The sequence below is a fragment of the Wyeomyia smithii genome, chromosome 3 (genome assembly GCF_029784165.1).
Source record: "Wyeomyia smithii strain HCP4-BCI-WySm-NY-G18 chromosome 3, ASM2978416v1, whole genome shotgun sequence".
Lineage (NCBI taxonomy): Eukaryota > Metazoa > Arthropoda > Insecta > Diptera > Culicidae > Wyeomyia > Wyeomyia smithii.
The window spans coordinates 170,764,689-170,791,894 of record NC_073696.1 but is presented as its reverse complement, the minus strand read 5'-3'; the positions used below and the strand labels follow the sequence as shown (position 1 = coordinate 170,791,894).

The window sequence follows — 27,206 nt, the reverse complement described above, 5'->3', positions numbered from 1 at the left end:
AAGTGCACACCATCGAATGGAGCAGCAAAATGCGGGTGGTAGCGATATGAGATATATATTGGTTGCTTGAGAGCGCATACTATCGAACAGATTTGTTTATTCGTTCATGGAACGGTTCTTTCTGGAGCATTAAACCTATCCATTTCTCAAGTAACAGGATTTTACGTCAACCGATTAAGTAAAATGCTTCGTACTATGTAGTGTGCGTGTCTTTCTGCTGAAGTTTTTGTATCGGCTGTACGTAAAAAATCTTCGTACTGTGAAAATTTCTTGGCTTGCATTGTCCGCAGATTTTTCAAGTGTTTTTCGTTTCTCGAGTTCCTCATTAACATAAATAACAAACAACGAACCACTAAATAAATTCATCATACCATTCATAGTCCCACGTTAAACTTGCGTTTGTGCACTCATGTGCATACCCTCATACTTTTTTTTGCACAGAGTTGTTTTTTGAAAGATTTTGTAGAGAATGTCTTGACATTTTACATAGTATTTTTTCCCACTCAACATTACCGACCTAAAGGCCCTCACATATCTGTAGTGTTATATGAAGAATAAATATTATATTTTCAGAAATTTTCTCCCTGAGTTGAAAAAACGACGAAGTCCCAGTGAGTCTATTTAAAAAAATTCAGATCACGCCAGATCTCGACGTTTCACCAGGCATTTTACGCCATGTAGCCACTACCACGCATACTCGCACGTACAAACACATACAGGAAAGGGAACCTATTTTAAGCAGCTTAAGGAGCCTTATGTGTATTGAGACGAATTATCCGAAATGTGTGAAAGGTGAAATACAAACATAAGTATATTAATTTGTTTACTACCTTCTCTCTGTAAGCACTTATTTTGAGATTGTAAAACTGATTGAGCAAACTCATTTTGCATCTATTTTGCAGGACATTATTTTGGTTGATTTTTCCAATTGATATTTTTTTAAAGTTTTGCCTTTCTCCTAGAAAGGTATAGCAATCACTGGAAAAACCAAAGGTATAAAAGTGGTCCCAATGGCCGAATGTCATATACCACTCGACCCCTTTCGCCGAACTGAGCATTTTCTGTACGTATGTATGTATGTGTGTATGTGTGTATGTGTGTGTGTATGTGCAACTTTTTTTTCTCACTCACTTTTCTCAGAGATGGCTGGAGCGATTTTCATAAATTTAATTGCAAATGAAAGGTCTAGTTGCGCCATAGGTTGCTATTGAATTTCATTGTAATCGGATTTTTAGTTTAGAGGTTATGTATCAAAATGTAAAAATCACGAAACATCAATATCTCAGAAACCACACAACCGATTTCAATAAAACTGGTTTCAAATGATTGGGCTGTCCCCAGTACCCTTAACTTTTGAATTTCGTTATGATTGAACATATTGTTCAAAAGTTATGTAAAGAAAAGTTATCCTGAGGTTGTTTAAACTCACTCATTTTTCTCTGAGATGGCTGAACCGATTTTCACAAAATTAGTGTCAAATGAAAGGTCTAGTTGCCCCATAGGTTGCTATTGAATTTCATTGCAATCGGATTGTAACTGTGTCCGTTGTTCATAAAAATGTTAAATCACATAATGAAAGTAAACATATTGACTTTCTCCCAACGATCACTGGCTAATTAAAAGGTAGAAAAGTGATCCAAATGGCCGAATGTCATATACTACTCGACTCAGTTCAACGAATCGAGCATTTTCTGCATGTATGCATGTATAGATGTATATGTTTGTGTGTGGGTGTGTACGTGTGTACGTGTGTATGTGCCCCTTTTTTTCGCACTCACTTTTCTCAGAGATGGCCTGGCCGATTCTTTCTATCTTGGTGTCAAATGAAGGGTCTATTTGCCGCTTAGGTTGCTATTGGATTTCGAATTGTAATCAAACTTTTAGTTTTGGCGCTGCGTCAGAATGTAAAAATCACTCTTATATCTCAGAAGCTATGAACATAGTTGAATTCAAATTAATGGGCCCTTAAACTCTTAAACATAATATTTAAACATGTGGTTTATAAGTTATAGAAAGAAACGTAACGCGCAGACTGTTTAAAACTATAGCTACAATCAAAATATGTGACCTCAACATCATTTAATTTTTTTTTTATTCTGTTGTTGTGCCAATCACCGACGCCCGGAGAGGCGACTCCACCCAGGACTCTAACTCACGACCCGTTGATTAACGGACCGGCGCCAACGGCTTTACTTCCTCATGCGATAGAAGGCGTGATCCCAGAGATTTTTCGCCTCAGAAAATCTCCCGGTGTCGGCTAGGATTGAATCTAGACCAGTTGGGTTGGTTGTGAGTGGATCACGCCACCTCACACCCATCGACACCTATGTCGGCGGTGGGATTCGAACCCAGGCGTCGAGCGTGGTTGGCGGAAACGTTACCAACCACGCTAGGCCCTCGCTAACATTTCAATTTGATATTGTACTATTTCAATGTTTGCGGCCTTGCTCAGGATTGAAGTTGAAATAAAAATACATTTCTATCATTTCACTTTTTGCCTTTCTCCTAGAAAGGTATAGCAATCACTGCAAAAACCAAAGGTATAAAAGTGCTCAAAAGGGCCGAATGTCGTGTATCAAAAGGGCCGAATGTCGTGATTTCAATGAAATTAATTGTGAAAATGAAAGGTCTAGTTGCCCTATAAGACTCTATTGAATTTTATTGTAATCTGATTTATAGTTTAGAAGTTATGTATCAAAATGTAAAAATTATGAAACATCAATATCTCAGAAACTACCCAACCGATTTGAACAAAATTGGTTTCAAATGAACGGGCTACCTAAAAAACCCTTAACTTTTGAATTTTATGAATATTGAACGTGTGGTTCAGAAGTTATGGAAAGAGACGTGTTCTGGAGACTATTTAATCTCACTCACTTTTCTCAGAGATGGTTGAACCGATTTCCACAAAATTAGTGTCAAATGAAAGGTCTAGTTGCTTCATAACACCCTATTGAATTTTGCTGTAATCGGACCGTAACTTCGTCTGTAATGTGAAAATCACGAAACTTCATTATCTTAGAATAATATTGATATCAGATGAACGGGCTAGTTAAGGGTTAACTGATGAATTATGATTGAACACGTGGTTTCAAAGTTTGGCTGCCCTATACGTTCCCTATTAATTTGATTGTAATCAAACTTAAGCAACCGTTATGTATTAAATTGTTAAAACAACGAAAGTCTATTATCTCAAGTATTACACGACTCATTTGAACTTAACTAGTGTCATACAAACGAGTCATATCTCAAGCTTATACCACAAAAGATCAAAATAATGGTCGCAGTGGTTCAAATCTTACAAAAAAATCTCAAACCTTCAAATAACATACTTCATAACTATTTTATATGCTGTTCAAAATTTTTGGAAAGAAAAGAAATTCAAAGACTATTCAACACTATACCTGCTTTGATCAATATATATGGGCTCAGCGTTCCCGGTATCGCTCGTGATTAAATTGTTCGAAATTAAGAGCAATTTCTTTAATTTCGCTATTTCTTAAGCACTAACATTACGTCAAATTTCATATTTTATACTTCAATTACAACATCAATATTTCAGAACCCAATGAGTGAATATAAATACTTCTATTGGATTTAAGCATTCATGTAAATCTATTTTTACAAATAATAAGTTTGAATGAGAAAGGCTGAGTCTGACCGCTAGGTGGATTAATTTAGGTTTTTTTTGTGTTTAACGGTATTTTATATGTTCGTAGGACAGCTTTTTAAATTTTTTCTTTTCGTCTTTGAAACTGTCGATATTGATCAAAATTCGAGAGTTTGAGGTTCGTTTTTTCGAATGATTAAAGTAGGCGTCACTGCTTAGCCGTTTTTTACCCTACACACATGCGGAAATTGTGAAATATCTCGAATCGAATGAATTTGTCGTATTTTAATATTAACCCTCTAGTGTCCAGTGCCGCCTTTAGACGGCCTTCAGTTTAACATCTAAAAAGCTTCAATCAATAGTTAAAAATGTTTATAAAGTTTCAAAGTGATTTTTCCGAAGTCCGTTTAAAAATTAATTTGGGCACTAGAGGGTTAAGGGAACATTCGCATGCTACGTAACGAGGAATATGGCAGTTTTCAATACCCACGTAACACAGTTGTACATAGTGGCCTCACGCAGTGTAATACTTTTCTGAATACCCCACCTCCCCTGAGCGCGTTATGTGATATACGAATGCTCCCTAAGTGTGGACTGTCCGGTGGTAAAAAGGTCGTTCACATACATGGTTTTTCAATTAATTTCGTTTTTTTTTTATGTTCGTGGTGGTTTTTTTCCTTCCAGTTGGTCTCGAGGTACGATGCTGGCATAACAAACCAGTCGTCGTAGATTCGAGTCTCAATTTGAAAGACACTGTTAGTGTCAGTAGGATCGTAGTGCTAGCCCCGTAATTGTCCTGTACACGAGAAAGTTTGCTGCGAAGTCTGTGTATAATAAACAAAAGGTTCATTTCCAATTCGGAACATAGCACCAAGGCTTTGCTTTGGTGTTTTTTTTCGCTTCCAACACACAGACTCACTGGGTGATGAATTAAGGAGAGAGCCTAGTAAACAAACCTCCGTGAGCTTTCAAAGAGGGTGAGGTTGTTTTTGTGTGCAATGATCTATTGATTTTCATAAATTTTTTATGCGTTTGTTTTTAGATATGAGTGACATTGCGATGTGATTGCCATGTTTCGCCGCTACCGTTTGTGGTTGTCAGAGGGCTTTGAGCTTTGCCGACGGAGAAGATGTGTGAACGTGAACGGTTTGGATGAATTGGCACTGGCACAACTTGAAATTCCTAGTTTCGAGAGAAACATGTATGACCATTAGTGTTTAAAGTGTCCTACCTATTTGAGTCTATGAGTTCAAATCTCTTTTCTACCATCTATTAGAAGGATAAGAAGGATGTTTTTAATTTGAAGTACCTACACAACTACTTATAACCCTGGATTTATGGTGAATTTTGAAACGAGATTTTGTCAGAAAAAGTTTAGCCGTATTTGGCATCGTTTGACTTTAAAATCTCAAAATGAATTTTTTTTGAGTTGTGCCGATGTTGCACGAAACTGACAATATTCCCACCTGACTGTAAAAACGTAGCCGGTGCCGTTTTTGGTCTATAAAAAATCGAGTCATTGAATGATGCATAGTGAAGAGGAATCACCACTCCTGCTCGTACTTTCAGTTGATTCATTGTGCATCTTAAATGGCTTGGACCCATCAGAACTAAGCTAAGCTAATCTTATCGTATTTTAATATTAAGTAGATAATGGGTCGGCAGCTCATATTTTTTAGAACAAATGAAAAATAAAGTAATAGTATAGTGAAGTAAATGCACACCAAAATAAACAACAAACTTCAAGAATTTTCAGAGAGTGTAATATTACTCTCTCTGATTTTCATAAAAGAATTGATTTATGATTTTATTCGGCAAATATATGTGCAATAATGTATGAAAAAAAAATACAACAAAATTAAAGATTCAAGAAAATTGATCTACAGTCTTTGCGCAAACTCTACATAAAATTTTCGGTAACATCATTTTCACAGAAAAAAAACGAATAGATAATGTTTATTTATTATTTAATAACATTAAATTTTTTTAACAAATATTATATTTTCCAGGTACATTTACAATAGCTGAAACTTTTTTGAAGTATACTAGTTTGTTGAGTATATTCGAAATGATTTTCAATACAATTTTTTGATAGGTAAGCATAAAAAATTCAAATAGTTTGACCACTCATGACACACTTTCGCTTATAGTTAGCCGTCGTACACAAATTACGTAACGCTAAAATCCATATATTAAACTCCCTCTCCCATGTAACGATAAGTAACGTTCAATATGACTCCCTATTTTCTTTTTTCTATTTTTAGAAAATATCACAGTTACGTGACTGTTTCAACTGCCACCCTCTCCTTCTCTCCCCATATGTAACGAAAGGCAACGAAAACTTAACCCCCTCCCCAACTTTAAGCGTGACGTAATTTGTGTCAACGCCTTATTCATAGTTTTTCAAGATTGAGACGGTCATTTTTTACCAGTTATTCAGTATTAAAGCACTCTTCCATCAATAACACAAACAAGTCTCTTCAAGAGGGGAAAAGTTAATATTTTTGCCTTTTTCCTAAAAAGGTATAGCAATCACTGACAAACCTCATAACACCCTATTGTATTTTATTGTAATCAGACTGTTATTTCATCTGTAATGTATCAAAATTTGAAAATCACGAAACTTCATTATCTCAGAAACTACACAACCGATTTGAACAATACTGATATCAGATGAACGGGCTAAGGTTGAATGATGAATTATTATGGTTGAACACGTGGTTCAAAAGTTGTGAAAAGAAAGTCGTATTTGAAATAGAAAAAAATCCTACTATAAATAATCAAATCCAAAATGATATTTTATCGAATGATATATAATCAAGTCTATATATAATTTTATTGAGTCTTTATGTAATCAATTCCAAGTGAAGTTTCGATTATACCACAATCAAAAAAAAAATCGCGTCATATATTTTAAACATAATTATTTCATGTTATTTGTATGTGTCAATGTATGTTCATATGTGTTTGAATGTTATGTTTGAACGTTCGGTACAGTTTAGGTGTTGTCTACCAAAAATTTGTTATTTAGAGTGATAAATAAATTCAGGAAATATTATCATGGTGTATTTTTTCTGCAAATTGAAGTGCTCGTGCAAATCTATTCAATAAATAATAAGTTTGAATCATTCCGCGTCGAACACTCGACAGAAACGGACGTGCAAAGTGGTCGTTCTATTACAATCCGGTCCGTGTGTACGAATAGCCAAACAAAAGAGTGTATTATTCGCGCTAAAGGCCAACTAGATTGTGAGTTGTGCCGCTACGTTCTGTACCCGGCTCGCAACTTTGGCTGTATTGGTGCAAAATACCAGCTGCAGTTTTGATCTGTGCACAGTGAATAGGTCTTTCTAATTCAAGGCCATCATTTGACAGTCGAGTCGTGTCGCTGTGCCGAGTGATCTCACACCTGGCTCACTGCTGGTGGCTGTATTGGTGCTGCTGTACTGGTGCTGCTGGCTGCTTTGGGTGCAGCTTCGAACGATCGGACAACCACTGCTGGAAGGAAGAAGTAAATAGGTACGTGTTCTTGTCGGCGCTAGTGCGCTACATTTAGCGCGATGGATATAGATCCCTCGCCTCCCGTGCCACCATCCCCGAACCCCCCTGACCCTGACCCTTCTGTTCCCCCTCCCCTGTTCATTCTCCAGTCCCCCCTCGCCCCAGGCTTTACCCGGACGGATCTCAACAGGGCAGCTATACTGTTTATTTTCGTCCAAAGGCAGGAGTGAATTCAAAGCGATTAAACATATTGCAAATTTCCAAAGACCTGACGAAGGGGTACAAGGCCGTGACCGAAATTTCCAAGGTCCGACCTAACAAGCTCCGTGTCGTGGTCAGTGATCTGGCACAGGCCAATGCTATCGCTTGCTCTGAGCTCTTCACACGCGAGTATCGCGTTTACATACCCGCACGAGACGTGGAGATCGACGGTGTCATAACCGATTCGAGTCTGTCTGTCGAGTGTATCCTAAAAAGCGCAACCGGTTGCTTCAAAAATACCGAAACACAGGCGAAGATTTTGGATTGTAAGCAATTGCGGTCCATGTCTCTCGTCGGCGGTAAAAAAGTTTACACTCCGTCTGACTCGTTTCGCGTTACGTTTGCCGGATCTGCACTCCCTAGCCACGTCTCGATCGACCGGGTTCGTCTGCCTGTGCGATTGTATGTACCCCGTGTTATGAATTGCACCAATTGCAAGCAGTTAGGCCACACAGCCGCCTACTGCTGCAATAAGGCACGATGTAGCAAGTGTGGGGAGACTCATGCGGAAGATTCTTGCAGTGTTAATGCTGAAAAATGTATTCACTGTGGGGAAAACCAGCATGAGCTCTCCACATGCCCGGTGTACATGCAGCGCAGAGATAAAATCAAGCGGTCACTTAAGGAGCGTTCAAAGCGTTCTTATGCTGAGATGCTGAAGAAGACCGTGACCACTTCTACCATAACATCGAACCTCTTTGATCTGTTGTCCTCTGATGAAACCGATTCTGACGATTCATCAGCGGGAACATCTTATGCCAATCCTGGGGAGTCTAGGAAGAGGAAAAATGTTTCTTCTCCTAAACTTCCCCGTAAAGGTCCTAAGATTTCCCAAAGTGTAATGAAAAGTACGAACAAACCAAACAGTGCTGCGGAAAAACCGAAGCAAACTCCTCCTGGGCTTGCAAATTTAAAGTCCCAGAAGGAGTTCCCAGCACTGCCAGGAACATCTAAAACCCCAGTTGTTCCTTTTGCACATCCAGTTGATGAAACAAACTCTGGATTAGTGAAATTTTCTGACATTGTGGACTGGATTTTTGAAAATTTCAATGTACCCGATCCAATTAAAATTTTTCTTACAGCATTCCTCCCAAAAGTTAGATCATTTTTGAAGCAGTTGACTGCCCAATGGCCCCTCCTTGCAGCGATTGTATCCTTCGATGCCTAATTCAACTGCGTATATGAAGGATTCTATCTCTGTCTTACAGTGGTATTGTAGAAGTATTTTACCAAAAATTGATTCGTTTAAAGTTTTGATAAATAAAAACAAATGCGATGCATTTTTCCTTTGTGAAACTTGGCTTACTTCAAATATTGATCTCAACTTCCATGATTTTAATATTATTCGCCTTGATCGAGATACCCCATATGGAGGAGTACTTTTAGGGATTAAAAAGTGCTATTCTTTCTATCGTATTAACCTCCCCTCGATTCCAGGCATCGAAGTTGTCGCATGTCAAATGACATTACAAGGTAAAGAGCTTTGTATTGCCTCAATATATATTCCTCCCAGAGCACAGGTTGGGCAACGGCTGCTCTTTGATTTAATAGAACTTCTTCCCTCGCCACGTTTGATTTTGGGAGACTTCAACTCTCATAGCGTGGCTTGGGGTTCCCCTTACAATGATAACCGCTCCTCTTTGATCTATAACCTTTGCGATGACTTCGACATGACTATTTTAAACAACGGCGAAATGACACGTATCCCGAAACCTCCAGCGCGCCCAAGCGCTTTGGATCTATCCTTATGTTCGACGTCGCTACGGTTGGATTGCACATGGAAGGTAATCCTCGATCCTCACGGTAGCGACCATTTGCCTATTCTTATTTCAACTAATAACGGGTCAACTTGCATGCGACCAGTTGACATTCCGTATGACCTCACACGGAATGTCGATTGGAAGTTATACGAGGAAATGATTTCAAAAGCGGTCGATTCGATTCAACATCATCCACCACTTGAAGAATACAACCTCCTCGCGGGCTTGATTCTCGACGCCGCGTTGCAAGCCCAAACGATTAAAGAACGGCCTCCCACTCCGTGGTGGGACCAAGAGTGCTCCGATGTCTACACGCAAAGATCCGACGCGTTTTTGGCCTACCAGAAGGGAGGTATACCTGGCGACTATTTACGGTATTCGGAGCTTGATACCAAGCTTAAAAGCTTGGCTAAAGCAAAGAAACGCGGATATTGGCGTCGGTTCGTGAACGAGACGTCGAGGGAGACATCGATGAGCACTCTTTGGAACACAGCCCGAAGAATGCGGAATCGCGTAACGGTCAACGAAAGCGAGGAGTCTTCAAGTCGGTGGATATTTGATTTTGCCAGGAAAGTATGTCCGGACTCTGTTCCTGAGCAAAACTTTGTTCGCGATGCGTCTCCGGGCCACGACGCGATAGAATCACCTTTTACGATGGCAGAATTTTCAGTTGCCCTTCTGTCCTGTAACAATAACGCGCCTGGGTTAGATAGAATCAAATTTAACTTGTTGAAGAATCTACCCGGCAATGCCAAGAGGCGCTTGTTGAACTTGTTCAATAAGTTCCTGGAGCAAAACATTGTACCGCAGGATTGGAGGCAAGTGAAGGTGATCGCCATCCAAAAACCAGGGAAACCAGCTTCTGATCACAACTCTTATAGGCCGATTGCAATGCTATCCTGTATCCGGAAATTGATGGAAAAAATGCTACTCCGTCGTTTAGACCATTGGGTCGAATCAAATGGTCTACTATCAGATACTCAATTTGGCTTCCGCCGTGCCAAAGGGACGAATGATTGTCTCGCGTTGCTTTCAACAGATATTCAGCTGGCGTATGCTCGCAAAGAACAAATGGCGTCTGCGTTCTTGGACATTAAGGGGGCTTTTGATTCCGTTTCTATTGACATTCTTTCGGGTAAACTTCACCGACAAGGATTTTCTCCAATTTTGAACAATTTTTTGCACAATTTGTTGTCCGAAAAGCACATGCATTTTACGCAAGGCGATTTGGCAACTTTTCGCATTAGCTACATGGGTCTTCCCCAGGGCTCATGTTTAAGCCCCCTTCTTTACAACTTTTATGAAAATGACATCGACGAATGTCTGGCAAATTCATGCACGATAAGACAACTTGCAGACGACAGTGTAATCTCTGTTACAGGAGCCAAAGCTGCCGATTTGCAAGGACCATTGCAAGATACCTTGGACAATTTGTCTGCTTGGGCTTTACAGCTAGGTATCGAATTCTCTCCGGAGAAGACTGAGATAGTAGTTTTTTCTAGGAAGCATGAACCTGCTCAGCTTCAAACACAATTAATGGGTAAAACGATTTCTCAGGTTTTGGTACACAAATATCTTGGTGTCTGGTTCGACTCTAAAGGCACCTGGGGTTGTCACGTGAGGTATCTGATGAAAAAATGTCAACAAAGAGTGAATTTTCTTCGTACAATAACCGGACAATGGTGGGGTGCCCACCCAGGAGACCTAATAAGGCTTTACCAAACAACGATACTGTCTGTTATTGAGTACGGGTGTTTCTGCTTCCGCTCCGCAGCAAACACACATTTGATCAAACTGGAGCGAATACAATATCGTTGTTTGCGTATCGCCTTGGGTTGCATGCAATCGACCCACGTTGTTCGAGCACGTTGTTTGGTCATGCCCTGTACACCGTGACGCCAGGTCTAGATTAATAGCTTCCCTGCAGGCCGAAGGTAGGCAGCCGGCTGTTCGTGATGTCTTGGCGAGCCGTGACCTATCCTACATGTCCCTTATATACGTTTTCCTGAAATCCATCCACGCCCCAGTTTAGTCCTATCCCCTTCCGCCTACATCCAACCAAACGACAAGAACACGTTAAGACCCCGGATCCGGAAACATCAATTAGACCCGCACGATACTCTCAAGGCCCGATGGAAACAACCCAATATGCCAGTCCGTAATATCTTGGCCCAGCAGCGGAACAAATTTAATATGCTGCTTACCTATGGCAATGAAAACCATCAAACAGCAGACCAGTGCTTTTAATGCAAAATATTCTAGCTTTAAGTTAGATTTAGTTTCAGCTCGTAGTCGGCAGCGAGGATAAAAAATTTGCTTTTAGTTATTAAGATACTTTAGAAAGTAAGCTACCAGATATAATTGGCGCCGTTAAACATTGAATTGTATTTGTGCCGTGTCAAATAAACTATAGATGAAGAAAAAAAAATGTGTTTGAATGAGAAAGGCTGGGTCTCACTGCTAGGTGGATTAATTTGGGTTTTCATCTTCTTCTGTCTTAAAATTATTAAGCTGTGACAAATATTGATTACAAAAAAAATCAAAAGCGCTTCATAATTCGGTTTATACACTTCTTTAAGGATAATAATCTCATAATGGATGCATTGTTTTTCGTGACAACAATCATAATTGTTGACTAGGTGGCACAAATAAATTGAAAGTCAGAAAAAGAACAACGTCATTTTTGGAGAGAAGTTCATCCCTGCCTGTGTGAGACATACAACGTACACGTTTCTCTGGAACCTGTGCAAATCAAATAACACGGTTTGTCGAATACAATATGACAATAAATTATCCTAAAACAAATACACTTTATTTATCAGAATTTTAAAATGTACAAAAGAGTTTTTAATAGCTAGTTAAACTCAATATATTATAAATTATTTATTTCAATCAGTTATCGCATATGTATAACGCATTAGTACACATCTCTGTTTAAACTATAGCTACACGATTATCAGGAGGAGGTACACGACACCAACGGGATGTAACGGCTCCCAAACTTATTAGCAACAAGGTAAGTGAAGAGAGTCCTAGTATGATTCCTGTGGTAACGTCGTGTAATGGTGTTCCCGGGAACGGGTGAAGGGTCATCAGTATCAGCTGGGCGCAACAGTTCAACAGCGAAAATATCGTCACTAGGATATAACCTGATTAATGAAACAGATATTGATACTCGCAATTCCTTCAGAGTTCAACGTCCTAGGCATGATATTACTTTTTTGGTCAAATGCAAAAATATAATTTAGTATAGAGCAAGATCGCGCGAAATGACCTATGGTCGAATATCGACCATTTTTGATTTGAATGAAACTTTGCACACGTATTTGGCTTAGCAAACTGAGCATTTTTCACAGATGGAGAGATTTTTTACACCCATGAGTTACATTCTGGCATAGGTTTTATTCGAAGCATTGTAGCCCAGAAAAAAAATATACACTCTGTACAAAAAAAAAATTTTTGACCAAAAAAAATTAAAAATAAACATTAAATTTCAATTTTAAAAAAAAGAGTTGAATTTTTTTTTATTTTTCTTTAAGGAAACTTGACGTTAAAAAAAAAACAATATCGCACGCAAGCCTGGGGGGCTTCGTTATCGATATTGTTTTTGGCACATTTGCATGTGTAGGATAAGTACAACGATACACCGTGCCCCAGTGCTGAGTCGAGAAAATTTCCATCTCGAAAAGATCCTCGACCTGATCGGGAATCGAACCCGATATCGTGTGGGAGAGCTAACCGACCGACATCGCTAACCACAGAACCACGGGGACCACGTTAATACGCAACTTTAAAAAAAAGTCCAGGATGGAGAAATGAAAAATATTTTTTTATGGTAGATCAATTTTTTTATAAAAATTCTAATTTAAACATTTTTTAAAATATTTGTATTCTGATGATTTTAAAAGATGCAGAGAGTCATTTTGAATCAAAAAGCTCTTGGTAGAAAACATTCTAAAGGCATCGGTTTTCGAGTTATTTCTAATTTAAGCTCAATAAATTATTAATATTTCGGAAAATACACGTTTTTTTTTAATTTGTCCATGGTTCTCCAGCAAAAACCATACGTTCATTGGAATGCTTGATCAAAAATATACAATTTATTCTTTGACAACAAAACGATTGGATAAATAACTCAAGCGCTAAACCTTTGCCTACCTACACGTTGTTCCCCCTTGCCGAATGTTTTATAAAAAAATATGTTTGTCGTGCAACACTATCTACTTGTTTACTAATAATAACTGTTTATAAAGTACGTAAAGTATCTGTTTTCGTATATAAATACGATTGCACTACTCCAGATGTGTTAGTAACAGTTTGCTTTTTGTGAAGATGTAAACCCTTTCCTGATCATCGGTGCTCATCAAGCTTACGCAAATTAAACGAAAACGTTATTGCAAAATCAAAAATATTGAACAGTCAAGCTCATTTTAATACGTCTCTATCAATTTGTGATTCGTGTAGTTATTGGAATGATAGTCAAGCCACCATTCATCCTTTCGTTGTTTACTATTCAGAATCTGGAACACTTAAGAATATCAGCTTCATCATAATATCGGAACTCCAATCATGATACTGTTGCGGTTCAGGTGTTCATTGCCAAATTAATGAGTTTTTTGAAAACAACAATAGAGTTGAAAAAAGCGATATTAATGTCTGATGGAGCTGCCTCACAATATAAAAATAGAAAAAACTTTGCAAGTCTTTGCAAGTTCGAAACAAAATATAACGTCGATGCAGAGTGGCATTTTTTTGCGACTTCTCATGGTAAAGGCCCATGCGATGCAATTGGTGGCATATTAAAACGAATGGCAGGAAATGCAAGTTTAGCTAAAGAACATGAACATCCCATTACAAGCGCAAAAGAATTGTATGATTGGTCTAATCAGAAAAGTAATAACAATTCATCAAAAATGTCATTTAGTTGGGTATCATATGAAGAATATGAAAAAAGAGTAACAGAATGGAGCAATATTTTCAAAAAATCTAAAATAATAGCTGCCACACAAAAGTATTACTCTTTTGTTCCGATTTCAGAAAATAAGATACAATCGAAGCTGTTTTCAAAAGATGACAAATCATTTACTTATGATGTATATAAAATATAAGGTGAAACTAGTTCTGTGAAGTATCTATGTCATAAAAAAATATGTTCCTTAGATAATAAAACTCGAAAATAAATATTTGATTCTAATATATATTTATATCACTTAGAACATTGAACTCATTTCTTGAGAACCGTTCGCCCAATCGTTTTGTTGTCAAAGAATGAATTGTATATTTTTGATCAAGCATTCCAATGAACGTATGGTTTTTGCTGGAGAACTATGGACAAATTAAGAAAAACGTGTATTTTTCTAAATAATTTTAATTTTTCGAGCTTAAATTAGAAATAACTCGAAAACCAATGCCCTTAGAATTTTTACTACCAAGAGCTTTTTGATTCAAAATGACTCTCTGCATCTTTTAAAATCATCAGAATACAAATATTTTGAAAAATGTTTGAATTAGAATTTTCATTAAAAAATTAATCTACCATAAAAAAATTAGTTTTCATTTCTCCATTCTGGACTTTTTTTTAAAAGTTGCGTATTAACGTCAAGTTTCTTTAAAAAAAAAATTCAACTCTTTTTTTTTAAATTGAAATTTAATGTTTATTTTTAATTTTTTTTGGTAAAAAAAAATTTTTTTTTGTACAGTGTATATTTTTTTATGGTGCATTTTCAATTCCCTACAACTCATTCTCAGACAGTTTTTCTATACAACCAACGGTTTCTGGGCTACAATGCTTCGAATAAAACCTATGCCAAAAGGCATACGCCCTTTTAGAAAGTAGCTCATGGGTGTAAAAAATGTCTCCACCTGTGAAAAATGCTCAGTTTGCTAAGCCAAATACGTGTGCAAAGTTTCATTCAAATCAAAAATGGTCGATTAAATTTTCGCGTATTTCCAGGCGATTTGAAATGATTTTACTCTATAATGTTGAACTTTTGATGAATGATAAAACCTTATTGTTTTACAAGCTTTTCTGTAGTAATTTCGGTCAGACAAGTATGTAAAGTAACGCTTCTGCAGTCTCTGTGAGCTCCTGCAGTTATATAAAGCGTTCATTTGCTAGCATATAATATCTTTATAAATCTTCATTCTTGCCCAAGACGTTGATTCTGTTTAAGTATGGTTACCTGATATATAATTACGATTCGGAAGCCAATTACATTGCCGTGATTTAAATCCCAGGATACCTAATGCAATAGCAGCAAAACCGGAAAAAATTGTTAGGTCAAGATAATATTCTCGACCGATTTTAGATGTGAAATAAAGACTGAGTCCAGAATTCAAAAATCCGCAAAGAATCAACATAAGTGAAACTGCACCTATTGTTGCTGAAGCATGAGCAATTTTTTGAAAACTAGCATTCTGCCAAGATTTGTCCGTTAGTTCAGGCGATGTTATCGTTTCCCCGTAGCATCCATTGTCGTACACATTCAAACGAGGGGTAATAACAGCTGTTGTGCGCACAGCTGCCTCATATTGAGTTTGTTGTTGCTGGTGCAGTTGTTGTTTGGCGCGTGCCTGCTGAAGGCAGCGGTCATACTGAAGCTTTTGCGGCTTAAATTCGTTGCGCTTCGGGGTACTCGAGACCATTTTTGGTTGGTTGTCGCGACGCTGTGGTGAATTACTAGGTGTAATATCAGCTCGTCTTGGAGTACTGAGCAACTCGTGTAACATTTGAGTGGCTAAAGCTTGTTGTGTTGGCGATGATGTTTCTCCTGTACTAAGAGTCCTTTGAGGTGTTAGATTACAAAGTGACTTTTTGTATGTATCATACACATTATCTCTTTGCGGAGTTGGTGGTTGTTTAAAATCTTCTTTTATTTTTTCGGTAAGACACGTTTCGTTATTATCAGTGGGAATTACTGCATAACGATGAGCTCTGCCGTTATGCATTTGTATGATCTCGTGGTTTGGATCGACCAACTCTTCATTATCTTCTGTACGTACAACCTCGTACCGTTGATTACTTTTTTGATCGAATAACACAAATGATTTACTGCCAAAATCCGATGAAAAAGCATTTTTGAGTCTATTTTGTGTTAAAGATTGTGGTGGTGTTGTAAGAGGAGGTAAGCTGCAAAATTGATCCGAAAGATTGTTTGGTTCGATGTTTAGCTCGGTTATACTTGAATAACGATCTATATTATCTTGACTTCTAATGGTTCTCGAAGAAGAATCGTTTGTCAATGTGTGTTCCATTGGTAGAACAGTGTATCTACTTTTGTCGGTTACTGGAATCTCTTCTACAGGAACTAATGCGTAACGCCCACTTAATTGCTTATTACTTATAGATGTGTCCAATATAGAAGAAACGGAACCGTAACGGGCGCCTACAATAGATGTGTTCGATGCATATTTTTCAGTCACTCGGTCACTCTTTGAATTTGGTACTAATTTTTCGCAGGACGTTTCGATTCCATGGCAAGCGAAACTATTCTGTCGCACTATTCCTGAACTTATGCGATTATATGATCGCGTTAAGTTATTTCGCTCAATTCTAGATGAAGATTTGTAAGCACCTTTAGCACAAGTATTGTTCGCATTTCCCGAAACAAATTCACTCTGCTGACAAAAGGCAGGATTTGTATAGTTGTGCTTTGACATGTTTAATTACACTATAATATTTGGCCCCAAGTAATAATTGAAAAAATAAAAAAAAGTACAGACACTGATAAAACAATTCTTTCTTACGAATCGCGAATATTACAATCGTTACGAACCCGTCAATGTTCTGTGTACATCTGCGCGACGGTTTCAAACTTGGATCACATTCCCCTAAGCATTTTATGAATCACCAATACGAACAGCAATGTTTCCTTTCGGTTAGGGGAAAATGTCCGTTAAAACTCAATGATTATGAAAATGCGCTTATATTTATAGCAATACATCTAGCGTTGTTGTAAGGGCTGCACGCATGAACCAGAGACAGCACGAACCCAAAAGGTGTGGTTGCATAGAAGGGACAAACGGAAGGAAATTCAAAAAGGAATCGATGATTTACAAACATAATGTAAATAATAGGGTATTGCAACCGACAATACGCTTTAGCTTTATGGCATATTACAAGCAGTTGGTTCTGAAAATAAATGCAATGTCTTGTGTTCAATTACATTCGTTAATTTGTTATGATACACATATACTTTATACACGAGCAAAAATTGTGTAATTACACAATATTCATAAACTGCATCTTTGTATAATATAACAAAGCAAAAAAAAGTAACTTAAAAGATGAAATCTAGCGATGAAATTGGAATGTTCAGTGTTTAAACTCATAGTTCGTAATCGGCGTAAAAAATCGAAATTGGGGGTATTATTCGTTAACATACCCTATTTAAACCTCAATGAAGTGTGGATTCAGACGGCTGTGGAATGCGTAATTAAAATGACAAAATTATACTATGTGTTAAATTGTTTGAAAGTACATGAAAGGCTGAAAATACAAAGGTTTAATCTTTCAAAAAAAAATCATAAGAAAATTCCCGATACACATTTAATTTTTAAACGAGCACATTAATGTTCACTTAACAAAAAACTATGCATAAAATTCACATAGCTGGGCACAAAGAATACAGAAATATTGAACCATCCTATAGCAGACTGATTTTCAGCACGCGTCATGCTCAGCACAAGCAAAAAAAGAAACTATCAGAGTTAAAGTGGTTTATTGCGTTTTGACGCAAGTTATCAGGAAGAATTGTTCCTTCTCTTCCTGGGATTCTAACTAAACTGTTTTCAAAAGTATTCGGTTTAATTGCTGTTATTGTCGTTTTATATATTTAAGACTATTCTTATGCTTACATATCCTCTTAACGTAACAAACATGCATTTTATTTTTATAAAAATTAATAGTTTTTGTATTTCCGCTCCAGGATGGCTACCAGTTTTTTAGTTCAGATTACGTGTTTTTTTATCCTGATATTGAAGTGAGGAGTGAAGCAGAATATCTTCCTAACAGTTTTTTTTATTCGAAATATGTTTGACAAAGGATGGTTGAACAGCCTTCCCAGGCAGGAGAGCATAGCATAGCATACAATCATAACTCATCAATAATGTATTTTATTAAGAGGTCTTACCGCGTTATTCGAAAGACATTCACGATTCTAACACGTATATAAAATAAATATTAAATTTCGTTTTTTTTTATAATTATTTGAATTCGAATTCGACTATCTCATTAATCCGGGCCTAGAACCTGATTTTTCTTCAACGTCATGACGAGCATATTGTTTTCGACTTTTCACAACCAAGTTTTTTACTGTTCGTTATACACTACAGGGTGTCCAAGCGTAAGAAAATGCTCGCAGACATTGATAAATGGTTTAAAACAATTCCAAATAATTGAAAAATTGTCTTTTTGAACACATTTACGAGAAACGCGCCCCGAGTGTCGGATTCGGGTCGGGTTCCGGTTTGAAAATTTTTGAAGGTGTCAGGTACAGGTCGGGTTCGGGTTTGGTGGAAAAAAATGTCGGATTCGGATTTGAAAATGTCGGGTTTAGGTCTGAAAACCCGAAACCTAATCCTATTCGAAACCTATCTTATTTCATGCAACTGTAAAAATCACTAACATTTCAATACCATTCGAAGCTTAAAGTTTCAGGGCAGCTTCAAATTGGTATACAAAATCGACCCAAAAAAAAAATCGGGTACGGGTCTGAAAAAAGCCAAACCCGACCATCTTTAATTTCTATGTTTTGACTGGTCCTGGCAAAAATGCGACCCCCTCCCCGCAAAAGGAGGAGGATCATGTAAAGACAAATTGTTATTGTATCTTTGAGTATCGCTTACACTCTTAATATTACATTAACCAGATTTCAAATAAGTTAATCTAACGTCGAGACAACCCTATTTTAGTATTGGGGCGAAATTTACATGGTTTTATGATATTTTACGTAGATCAGACACTTACCAATCGATTCCTGAGACTTGTTTACTCAATATAAGACACAATTTGACCATCACTTTTAGATCTTAGCGCATTACCATTAACGATCATGCATACACGATATTATTTCGCTATAAATATACTAAAACCATGCCAGAACCGTTTTCGTAGAATCACCGTTTTGAGTTCAGTTTTTGTCAGATTTAAGATCTGTTTTTTTTTAAAGATGGGTAAGAAAATGCTAATATGTGTACAAACTCTTAGAACTTTGATATTTGGCTTTGAAACAAAATGGCGTCGAAAAAACATCAAAAATTCAAAATGGTGCCACTGTTGTCCCTTAAGGTGAAATGTGTTCAAGCTCGGGGGAATTTCGTTTTTTCGTCAAAATACATGAAAAACCATACACAGAAACCAAGGCAAAAGAATAAGTAAATTTTTTATTTTTTACTTATATTTGTTTAGGACTTATGTTGTATGTTCTGCCACAAACGGTGATATATCAACACTATTACAAATATTTTAAATTTTATTATATTATATGAACAGATTGTAATTGATGTCGCAGTTTGGTGAAGGTATTCGTAGCAAAATTGTAAACTTACTTGTCAAGCAAAAATGAATTAAAATAAAACTTAAACCTAAACCAACACCTATTTTACTGTCTATAAAGCAAGCTAATCGTTGTGATTGAAGATTACAACGATTGTTGTAGAAACTTATTTATAATTTGGTTTGCCATGTTTTCTAATGTTTCCACATTAGTAAGCCTATGTAGTTCATTCGTGATAAATCAGGGAGGACGCTTCAATATCATTTTCAGAAGTTTATTCTGAGTGCTTTGAAGCATCTTCTTCTTGGTTGTACGGCAACTGAATATAACACTGCTGGTCTAAATATTTGTTGGTGAATTAACAGTTTGTTCTTGGGACAAAGCCTAGAATTCCTTTGATAAGAGGATATACACTTTTTTATATTTAGGGTGTGGGACTACTTCGGCAGAGGTTTTCCTCGTCATATATTTCTCATTAGAATGAAGCAAAAATTATGACGAAGAAAACCCCTGACGAACTAGTCCCACACCTTATTGCACTTTGATTGGATATTCTTTTATTTTTTAAAGTAAGATTATTATCATTAATTAGTCTCAATTATTTAACTTGATCAGAGCAATTTAAGATCGCACCGTTCATCATAACAACGTGATTATTGGTGATTTTGAAAAATTAAACTCTTGGTTTATGATGAAAATTAATTAATTGTGTTTTTGATGCATTTAGAGAAATCTTCCATTTCTGCAAGTAGAAAGAAAATCTATCTAGACTTTTTTGCAGCCGAGTGCATATGACACAAATACTTTTTCCTTTTACGGAAATGCTTGTATTGTCACAAAACAGAGATTCTCACCAGAGTAGGCAGTGTGACTTTGCACTCGTATCCAAGTGAATTTTAAAACTTGCTTGCACATTTTTCGGTTTGCACGTAAACCCTACTAACAGTGCATTACACTTGAGTTAAATTTGAGTTTGAATCCTGCATAGCAACAATTGCATAAAAATCGAATTGCGATGAAATTCGCGCCGCGTCTGCTGCAACAGTTTGTTGCATTGTCCTTTGAAAGCATAAATTCGATCTAAAAACAAAACTCATCGCGTCACATCATCGCCTGTATCGTTGGATACATCGTGCACTGCATGCATTGCACGCATTTAGCCTCAATCGATCAGAGTGTGCGGTGCAAAAAAACTCAAACTATCGAGAGGAAGCAGATTCAAATTGGATTCAAATCTGGAAAAGTGTTACTCAGTTCAACTTTGCACGAGTTCATGCCATTACTGATTCTCACATTCTGCTTGTAAATGAGAAAGGTAAAAAGTAAAAATCTATACCTATAAAAATGCAGTCCGGTCTGTCTGTCTGTCTGTCTGATCCATATAGGCTCGGAAATGAAAACGTGAAAATTTTTGCCTTTCTCCTAGAAAGGTATAGCAATCACTTGCAAAACCGAAAGTTTAAAAGTGCTCCAAAGGGCCGAATGGCATATATCACTCGACTCAGCTCGACGAGCTGAGCATTTTCTGTATGTGTGTGTGTGTGTATGTGCAGATTTTTATTCTCACTCACTTTTCTCAGAGATGGCGGTACCGATTTTCATGAAATTAATTGCAAATGAAAGGTCTTGTTGTCCCATAAGACCCTATTGAATTTTATTGTAATCGGATGTTTAGTTTAGAGGTTATGTATCAAAATGTAAAAATCATGAAACATCATTATCTCGAAAACTACACAACCGATTTGAACAAAATTTATTTCAAATGAAAGGGCTACCTCAAATACCCTTAACTTTTGAATTTCATAAAGATTGAACTCGTGTTTCAAAAGTCATGACAAGAAACGTGTTTTAAAGAGTACTTAATCTCACTTATTTTTCTCAGAGATGGCTGAACCGATTTTCATAAAATCAGTGTCAAATGGAAGGTCTAGTTGCCCCATAAGACCCTATTGATTTGTTTTGCAATCGGACTATTACTTTGCCTGTTATGTTTAAAAATGTGAAATCCAGCTATCAAAAAGAACATATTCCGAATACTACTTGGACTCACTCACTTCTCTCAGAGATGGCTGACCTGATTTCCACAAAATTAGTGTCAATTAATAAGTCTAGCTGGCTCATAACACCCTATTGAATTTTACTGTAATCGAACTGTAACTTCATCTGTTATGTACCGAAATGTGAAAATCACGAAACTTCATTATCTCAGAAACTACACAACCGATTTGATCAATATTATTATCAGATGAGCGGGCTAGTTAAGGGTTAACTGATGAATTATGATTGAACACGTGGTTGGCTGCCCTATACGTTCCCATTTCATTTGATTATAATCGAACTTAAGCGACCGCTATGTATTAAATTGTTAATAGAACAACGAAAGTTTATTATCTCAAAGATTACATGACTTATTTGAACATAACTAGAGTCATACGAACCAGTCATCTCTCGAACTTACAAATAACAAACTTCATAACAATTTGATATGTGGCTTAAAAGTTATGAAAATTCATTGATTCTTTGCGATTCTTTGCGAATCGGCCATAGGATATGATCAAAGTCAAAAATCGTTTGAAATGATTGGTTTTATCGAAATGACAACATCTTAGACTTTTGGCTTCTGTACATCGCATTAATTCTGAATACATCCATATTGGGTGGTATTCGGTCATTTTCAGCAGATTTTCTGATATCAATCTGACACCGGAAATACCCATATTGGGAGGTATTTAGTTATTTTGGTTGTTTTCCAGAAACTAAAAGTGGTCGTCTTTAAATTCAAAATGGTGTCCATGGTCAATGTTTGGTTTCTATGCATCATCTTGAATACGGAAATATCCATATGGAGTATTATTCGGTCATTTTCGACTGTTTCCTAGAAGTTGCCATTTAGCAATTCAAAATGGTGCCTGAGGTCAATTGTTGGTTCATTGCATCATTCTGGTTCCAGAGATACTCATTTTGGATGGTATTTGGTTATTTTAGACTGTTTTTCACAAACCGAAATTCGCTATCTTGAATTTCAAAATGGTATTTAAGAAAAATTTCTGGCCTCTGAGCATCATTATGGTTGAATAATTTTAGAGGGAACAAATATGTCTTTAATGGTTCGACGTCCCTCCCTTTTCGGGAAGCATATGTTCCCTGAGGTCGATTATGGAACAGATTTGTTAACTCTAAAAACATTCACCTGCCAAATTTGGTTCCATTTAGTTGTTTAGCTCTCGAGATGTGCAGAAATTTGTGTTTCAATTGCATGGAACCCCTCCCTTCCAGAAAAGGGAGGGGTGTCGAACCATTATGGACATTCTCTACTATTGTGTTCCCGTATCTCAGCACGCCAACGATGAACTGCACACACTGCCCGGTGGGAGTTTATTTTTTATAACTGAGAGAGTGATCTCTTCACGCACACAGTGTATAATGACTTATTATATCTACAGCGGCGCAAGCGATGAGACACCTTAGTCGGTGGCTAGACTCCGAACGCGTATCACGGAAGAGCTCCGTTGGCTAGATTTACTTTACGAACTAATTTCATTTTTGTCATATGACTTACATTTTAAGTTTTAGTAAAGCGTGCAATGTATGCAGTTTGCGAGGATGCGAAAATGAACGGGAATAGAAGGTGTGACTTTTAGGCTTAGAAAAATTTTTCCCTCGTCCAGACGAGACTCGAACCCGCAATCTCCGTTGTCTCCGGCAAGGTGTTTTGGCCAATTAAACTACTGGGAAAGGTATAAATAGTTCTAAACCAAAGTCGAATCACCCTCTACTATTGTGTTCCCGTATCTCAGCACGCCAACGATGAACTGCACACACTGCCCGGTGGGAGGGGTCTCAATAGATAGCTCGAGAACCAATCAACCAAATACAACCAAATTTGGTATGTGAATGTTTAAAGGTAACAAATATGCCCATAATGGTTCGAATCCCCTCCCTGTTCTGTGAGGGAGGGGTTCCATACAAATGAAACACAAGCTTGCTTATCTCGAGAACTAACCAACTAAATGGAACTAAATTTGGCAGGTGAATGTTTTTAGGGCTAACAAATACATCCATAATGGTTTGACACCCCTCCCTCTCCTATAAGGGATGGGTCCCATACAAATGAAACTCAAATTTCGCACAGCTCGATAGCCAGTCAAGCAAATATAACCAAATTTGGCAAGTGAATATTTTTAGGTGTAACAAACATGTCCATAATGTTTCGACACCGTCTTCCGTCTTCTGGCATGTCTCCAAATACCATTTCGAAATCTAAGATGGCGACTTCCGGTTTCTGAAAAACAGCGGCAAATGACCAAATACCACCCAATATGGGTATTTCCGGGATTGTTATGGTGCACTGAAGCCACATATCGAACTTGGCAACATTTTGAATTGTAAGATGGCGACTTCCGGTGTCTGGAAAAAAAGCCAAAAATGACAAAATACCACCCAATATAAGTGTTTCTTCAACCAGAATGACGCTCAGGGGCCAGAAATTGTCTCCAAATGCCATTTTAAAAGCCAAGATGGCGACTTACGGTTTCTGAAAAATAGCCTAAAGTGACCAAATATCACCCAATATGAGTATCACCGGATCCAGAATGATGCAAGGAGCTAAAAATTGACCTCAGACACCAGTTTGAATTGTAAAATGGCAACTTCTGGGAAACAGCCGAAAATAACCGAATACAGGTATACCTCGATTTTACGCACATTCTCGTTTTAGAAATGTGCGTAAAATCGAATTGTGTATAAAATCGAATCAAAATTTTTATTTTTTTATAGCCCAAAATTCATTTCCGTGATCGGAAATGTGCAAGAAAACATGTAGGGGTCATCCAATTTGTATGTAACGTTCGAAAGGGGGGTTGAAAAGCTTGACAACTCATAGAAACATTATTAAAAAAGTCCAAAAAAAAAAGAGTGACATAGGAGCGGGGTCGAAGAAGGTAATTATTTGCGTTACGTAAATAATAGACGTTCTCCAATGTGCCGTGGGAAACTCACCCAGAACATACGCAAACTTCTTGAAAGGAATTACTTAAAACAATGAAAGGGGGGGGGGGGTGTATATGTGAGTATATATGTGTATGTGTGTTTGCGTGTGTACGTGTGCATGTGCGTATATGTGTGTGGATGTGCGTATATGTGTGTGGATGTGCGTATATGTGTGTGAGTGTGTGTATGTATGTCGGAATAAAAACCGTAGCGGACATCCCTTATTATTCTTAATCATTTCTCTTCGCAGTTTATTGCTCTCTATAAAATTTCTTTTATGGTATATCTCATAGTGTCTCAAATCAATGATCAGTATTCGGCATACAGGGCAAGAGATCAGTTCTTGCTATGGATTTACTTCTGGATCAAAGTTTATTAAAGTAAATGCAAGTTTTTTAGTTGTTGAGAAGATCCGAAAGAGCAAGTTGTTGTGGTCAGCTGTAGCCGGTGGCAGGAATCCCTTTAAAAACCAACATGTATGTGCTTATATGTGTGCGCGTATATTTGTGCGTATATGTGTATGTGTGTGTATGTGTGTGTGTGTGTGTGTGTGTGTGTGTGAGAGAGAGAGAGAGAGAGAGAGAGTATATGTGTGACTCACACATTTATTTTTACCCACATCCTAATGCTAAGGAGGCATTGAAAACAACTCCTCTATCTTGTAACAGTACACGTTTTATATAAAAGTTTTAGAAAATTACTCTAAGAGATTGTGTGCGTACGACGTCAAATATTTTACGCGTTAGACACGTATACAACCTTGAAAAAGTTCGCTGTTTCGCAACGAAAATTGAACATTTTAGCTATATAACCTCTACGCCAAACACTGCAAAAAGCCTGTTCTATGTCTAGGAGAGCAGCTCCAGAGGAATAGCATTAAGAGTTATTAGTTTGGATCATATTAGTTACTCTAAGTAACTGATGAGTAGTCGAATGCCCATATCGGAAACCAAACTGTTCCTTTGCAAAAGTTGAATTCTCATTAATATGTGTTATTAAGAATTATTTTTCAAAAAGTTTGCTAATAGAGGAGAGTAAACTAATTGGCCGAAAACTTGATACTTCGCAGCTGGATTTTTTTCCAGGTTTTAAAATTTGAGTGACTGGCATTTTTTCCAGTTTGTGAGAAAATAAGCTAACTCAAAGCATCTGTCAAAACATTTTAACTACAAATTCAAAGTGCTTTCAGGAAGGCTTTTGATGAGGATATAAAAAATTCAATCTTCTCCTGGGGCTTTCATGTTTTTTAAGTTCATGATAATAGATCTATTTCATTCAAATTTGTTTTCTCCAGTACCCTTGCAGAAACAAATTCTCGAGTGGTTATCTGATCATAAATTTGGGATACTTTATTTTAAAAATAACTCATTACGTTCAAATTGAAGTTATAAACACTCTCGAATTGCTGAGCAAGCTTTTGAGCTTTTTGTTCATACGTAAGAAAAATGTGGACACCATTTTTGAGGGCTGAAATGGGCTTTGAAAATTTCTTAAGGGGTAATATCTATCAAAAAAAATTTCTTATCATTTTTTTTATTGGCTTAAATCATGCTAAAACTATCCTAGAATCAAAATCTACATCGCCCAAGTACTGATCTATACTCAAAACTCGTTTAAACCTATTTTTACCGAACAACTTTTATGCTTCAAAATAACATTTTTCGTTTATTTTGGCGATGCTCGTTTTTCTTTTTTTTTCGAGGCTTTGTAAACAAACAGAAGTTGAATATTGAGAAAAGGTTATGCTTCCATTTAATTCTACTACAAAAATTTGTACATTTTTGTAGTAGAATTAAATGGAAACATAACCTATTCTCAATATTCAATTCCATTCTACTAAGACGCTCAAAAAGAAATTTATTTAAAAAGAAGTTACCTATGATCGTTATAGTGATTCAAACTTGAAGTATAAAGGTCGCTGCATCAAGTTTCGACCGTTATAGCATCTCTACAGCAAGAGTTTACTCACAATTTCCCTTTGTTTAGTCGATCAGCCATTCTCGTTGTGTACGTTCTTTGTTTGAGTTTTTCTATATGTTTTAACTGTGAGTAATATTCAAAAGTGCTTAAATGTGAGTGACAAATTTGATTTTTGCGTGAGATCGGACGCCAACCGCGTCAAAGTCGCTGAGCATTGCATGTCTGATATCGCGAAAGAGGCTAGGCGCAGCCTTACATCAGATAACAAAAAGGAAGAAGAGGAAAATAAAGCCCAGGAATGACAACTTCACGACGCAGGGATAGCTGACTGAAGGTAAAAAAAATATCAAGGGGCTTTATTATTGCGATTCTCAAGATTTATAGCATTTTGAAACTTTAAACGCGTTTTTCTCAAAACCATGCTTTCAAAATCGGCGAGCAGGAGAACTTAAAAAGTTTACATCCGATTGACTTGAAATTTTAACTGTAGCTTCTTAAAATTAAAGTCGTTTTTTTTTGTCGAAAATGCATTTTTTTCTTCAAACCGTTGCCATTTTGCGAAGAAAAATTCTAAAAATATAATCATGTGTAGCGACACTTATGTAGATAATGAAAAAAATTTTGTTTTGGTTATAGGTAGCGTTGAGCACGACTTCTACTGCTTGCCGC

At 37.1% G+C, this 27,206-nt stretch overlaps 2 protein-coding genes across 13 annotated transcripts in view; both read right to left on the bottom strand.

Annotated features, from left to right (window-relative positions):
* LOC129732573 (cytospin-A-like) overlaps window positions 1-27,206 on the bottom strand; it is a 234,334-nt gene that overhangs the window by 56,111 nt on the left and 151,017 nt on the right. The window lies entirely within an intron of this gene.
* Window positions 11,923-17,043, bottom strand: LOC129732574 (uncharacterized). Of its 2 annotated transcripts, none has more exons than XM_055693564.1 (2): window positions 15,315-17,043; window positions 11,923-12,269 (listed from the first exon to the last, which is right to left on the bottom strand). In XM_055693564.1, exons 1-2 carry the CDS (start codon window positions 16,789-16,791, stop codon window positions 12,067-12,069), a joined length of 1,680 nt encoding a protein of 559 aa, XP_055549539.1. In that variant the 5' UTR covers window positions 16,792-17,043; the 3' UTR covers window positions 11,923-12,066. The 2 variants fall into 2 exon arrangements, with proteins under 2 accessions (XP_055549539.1, XP_055549538.1); XM_055693563.1 differs by having other exon boundaries at window positions 11,923-12,281; window positions 15,315-17,042.

What these genes read in the sequence shown, in the direction of transcription:
- LOC129732574 (XM_055693563.1), bottom strand. Translation starts at nt 16,791, where the DNA reads ATGTCAAAGCACAACTATACAAATCCTGCCTTTTGTCAGCAGAGTGAA. An exon ending in GAATCGTAATTATATATCAG is followed by an intron (nt 12,282 to 15,314) that starts GTAACCATACTT and finishes TTCATTAATCAG; the next exon opens with GTTATATCCTAGTGACGATA.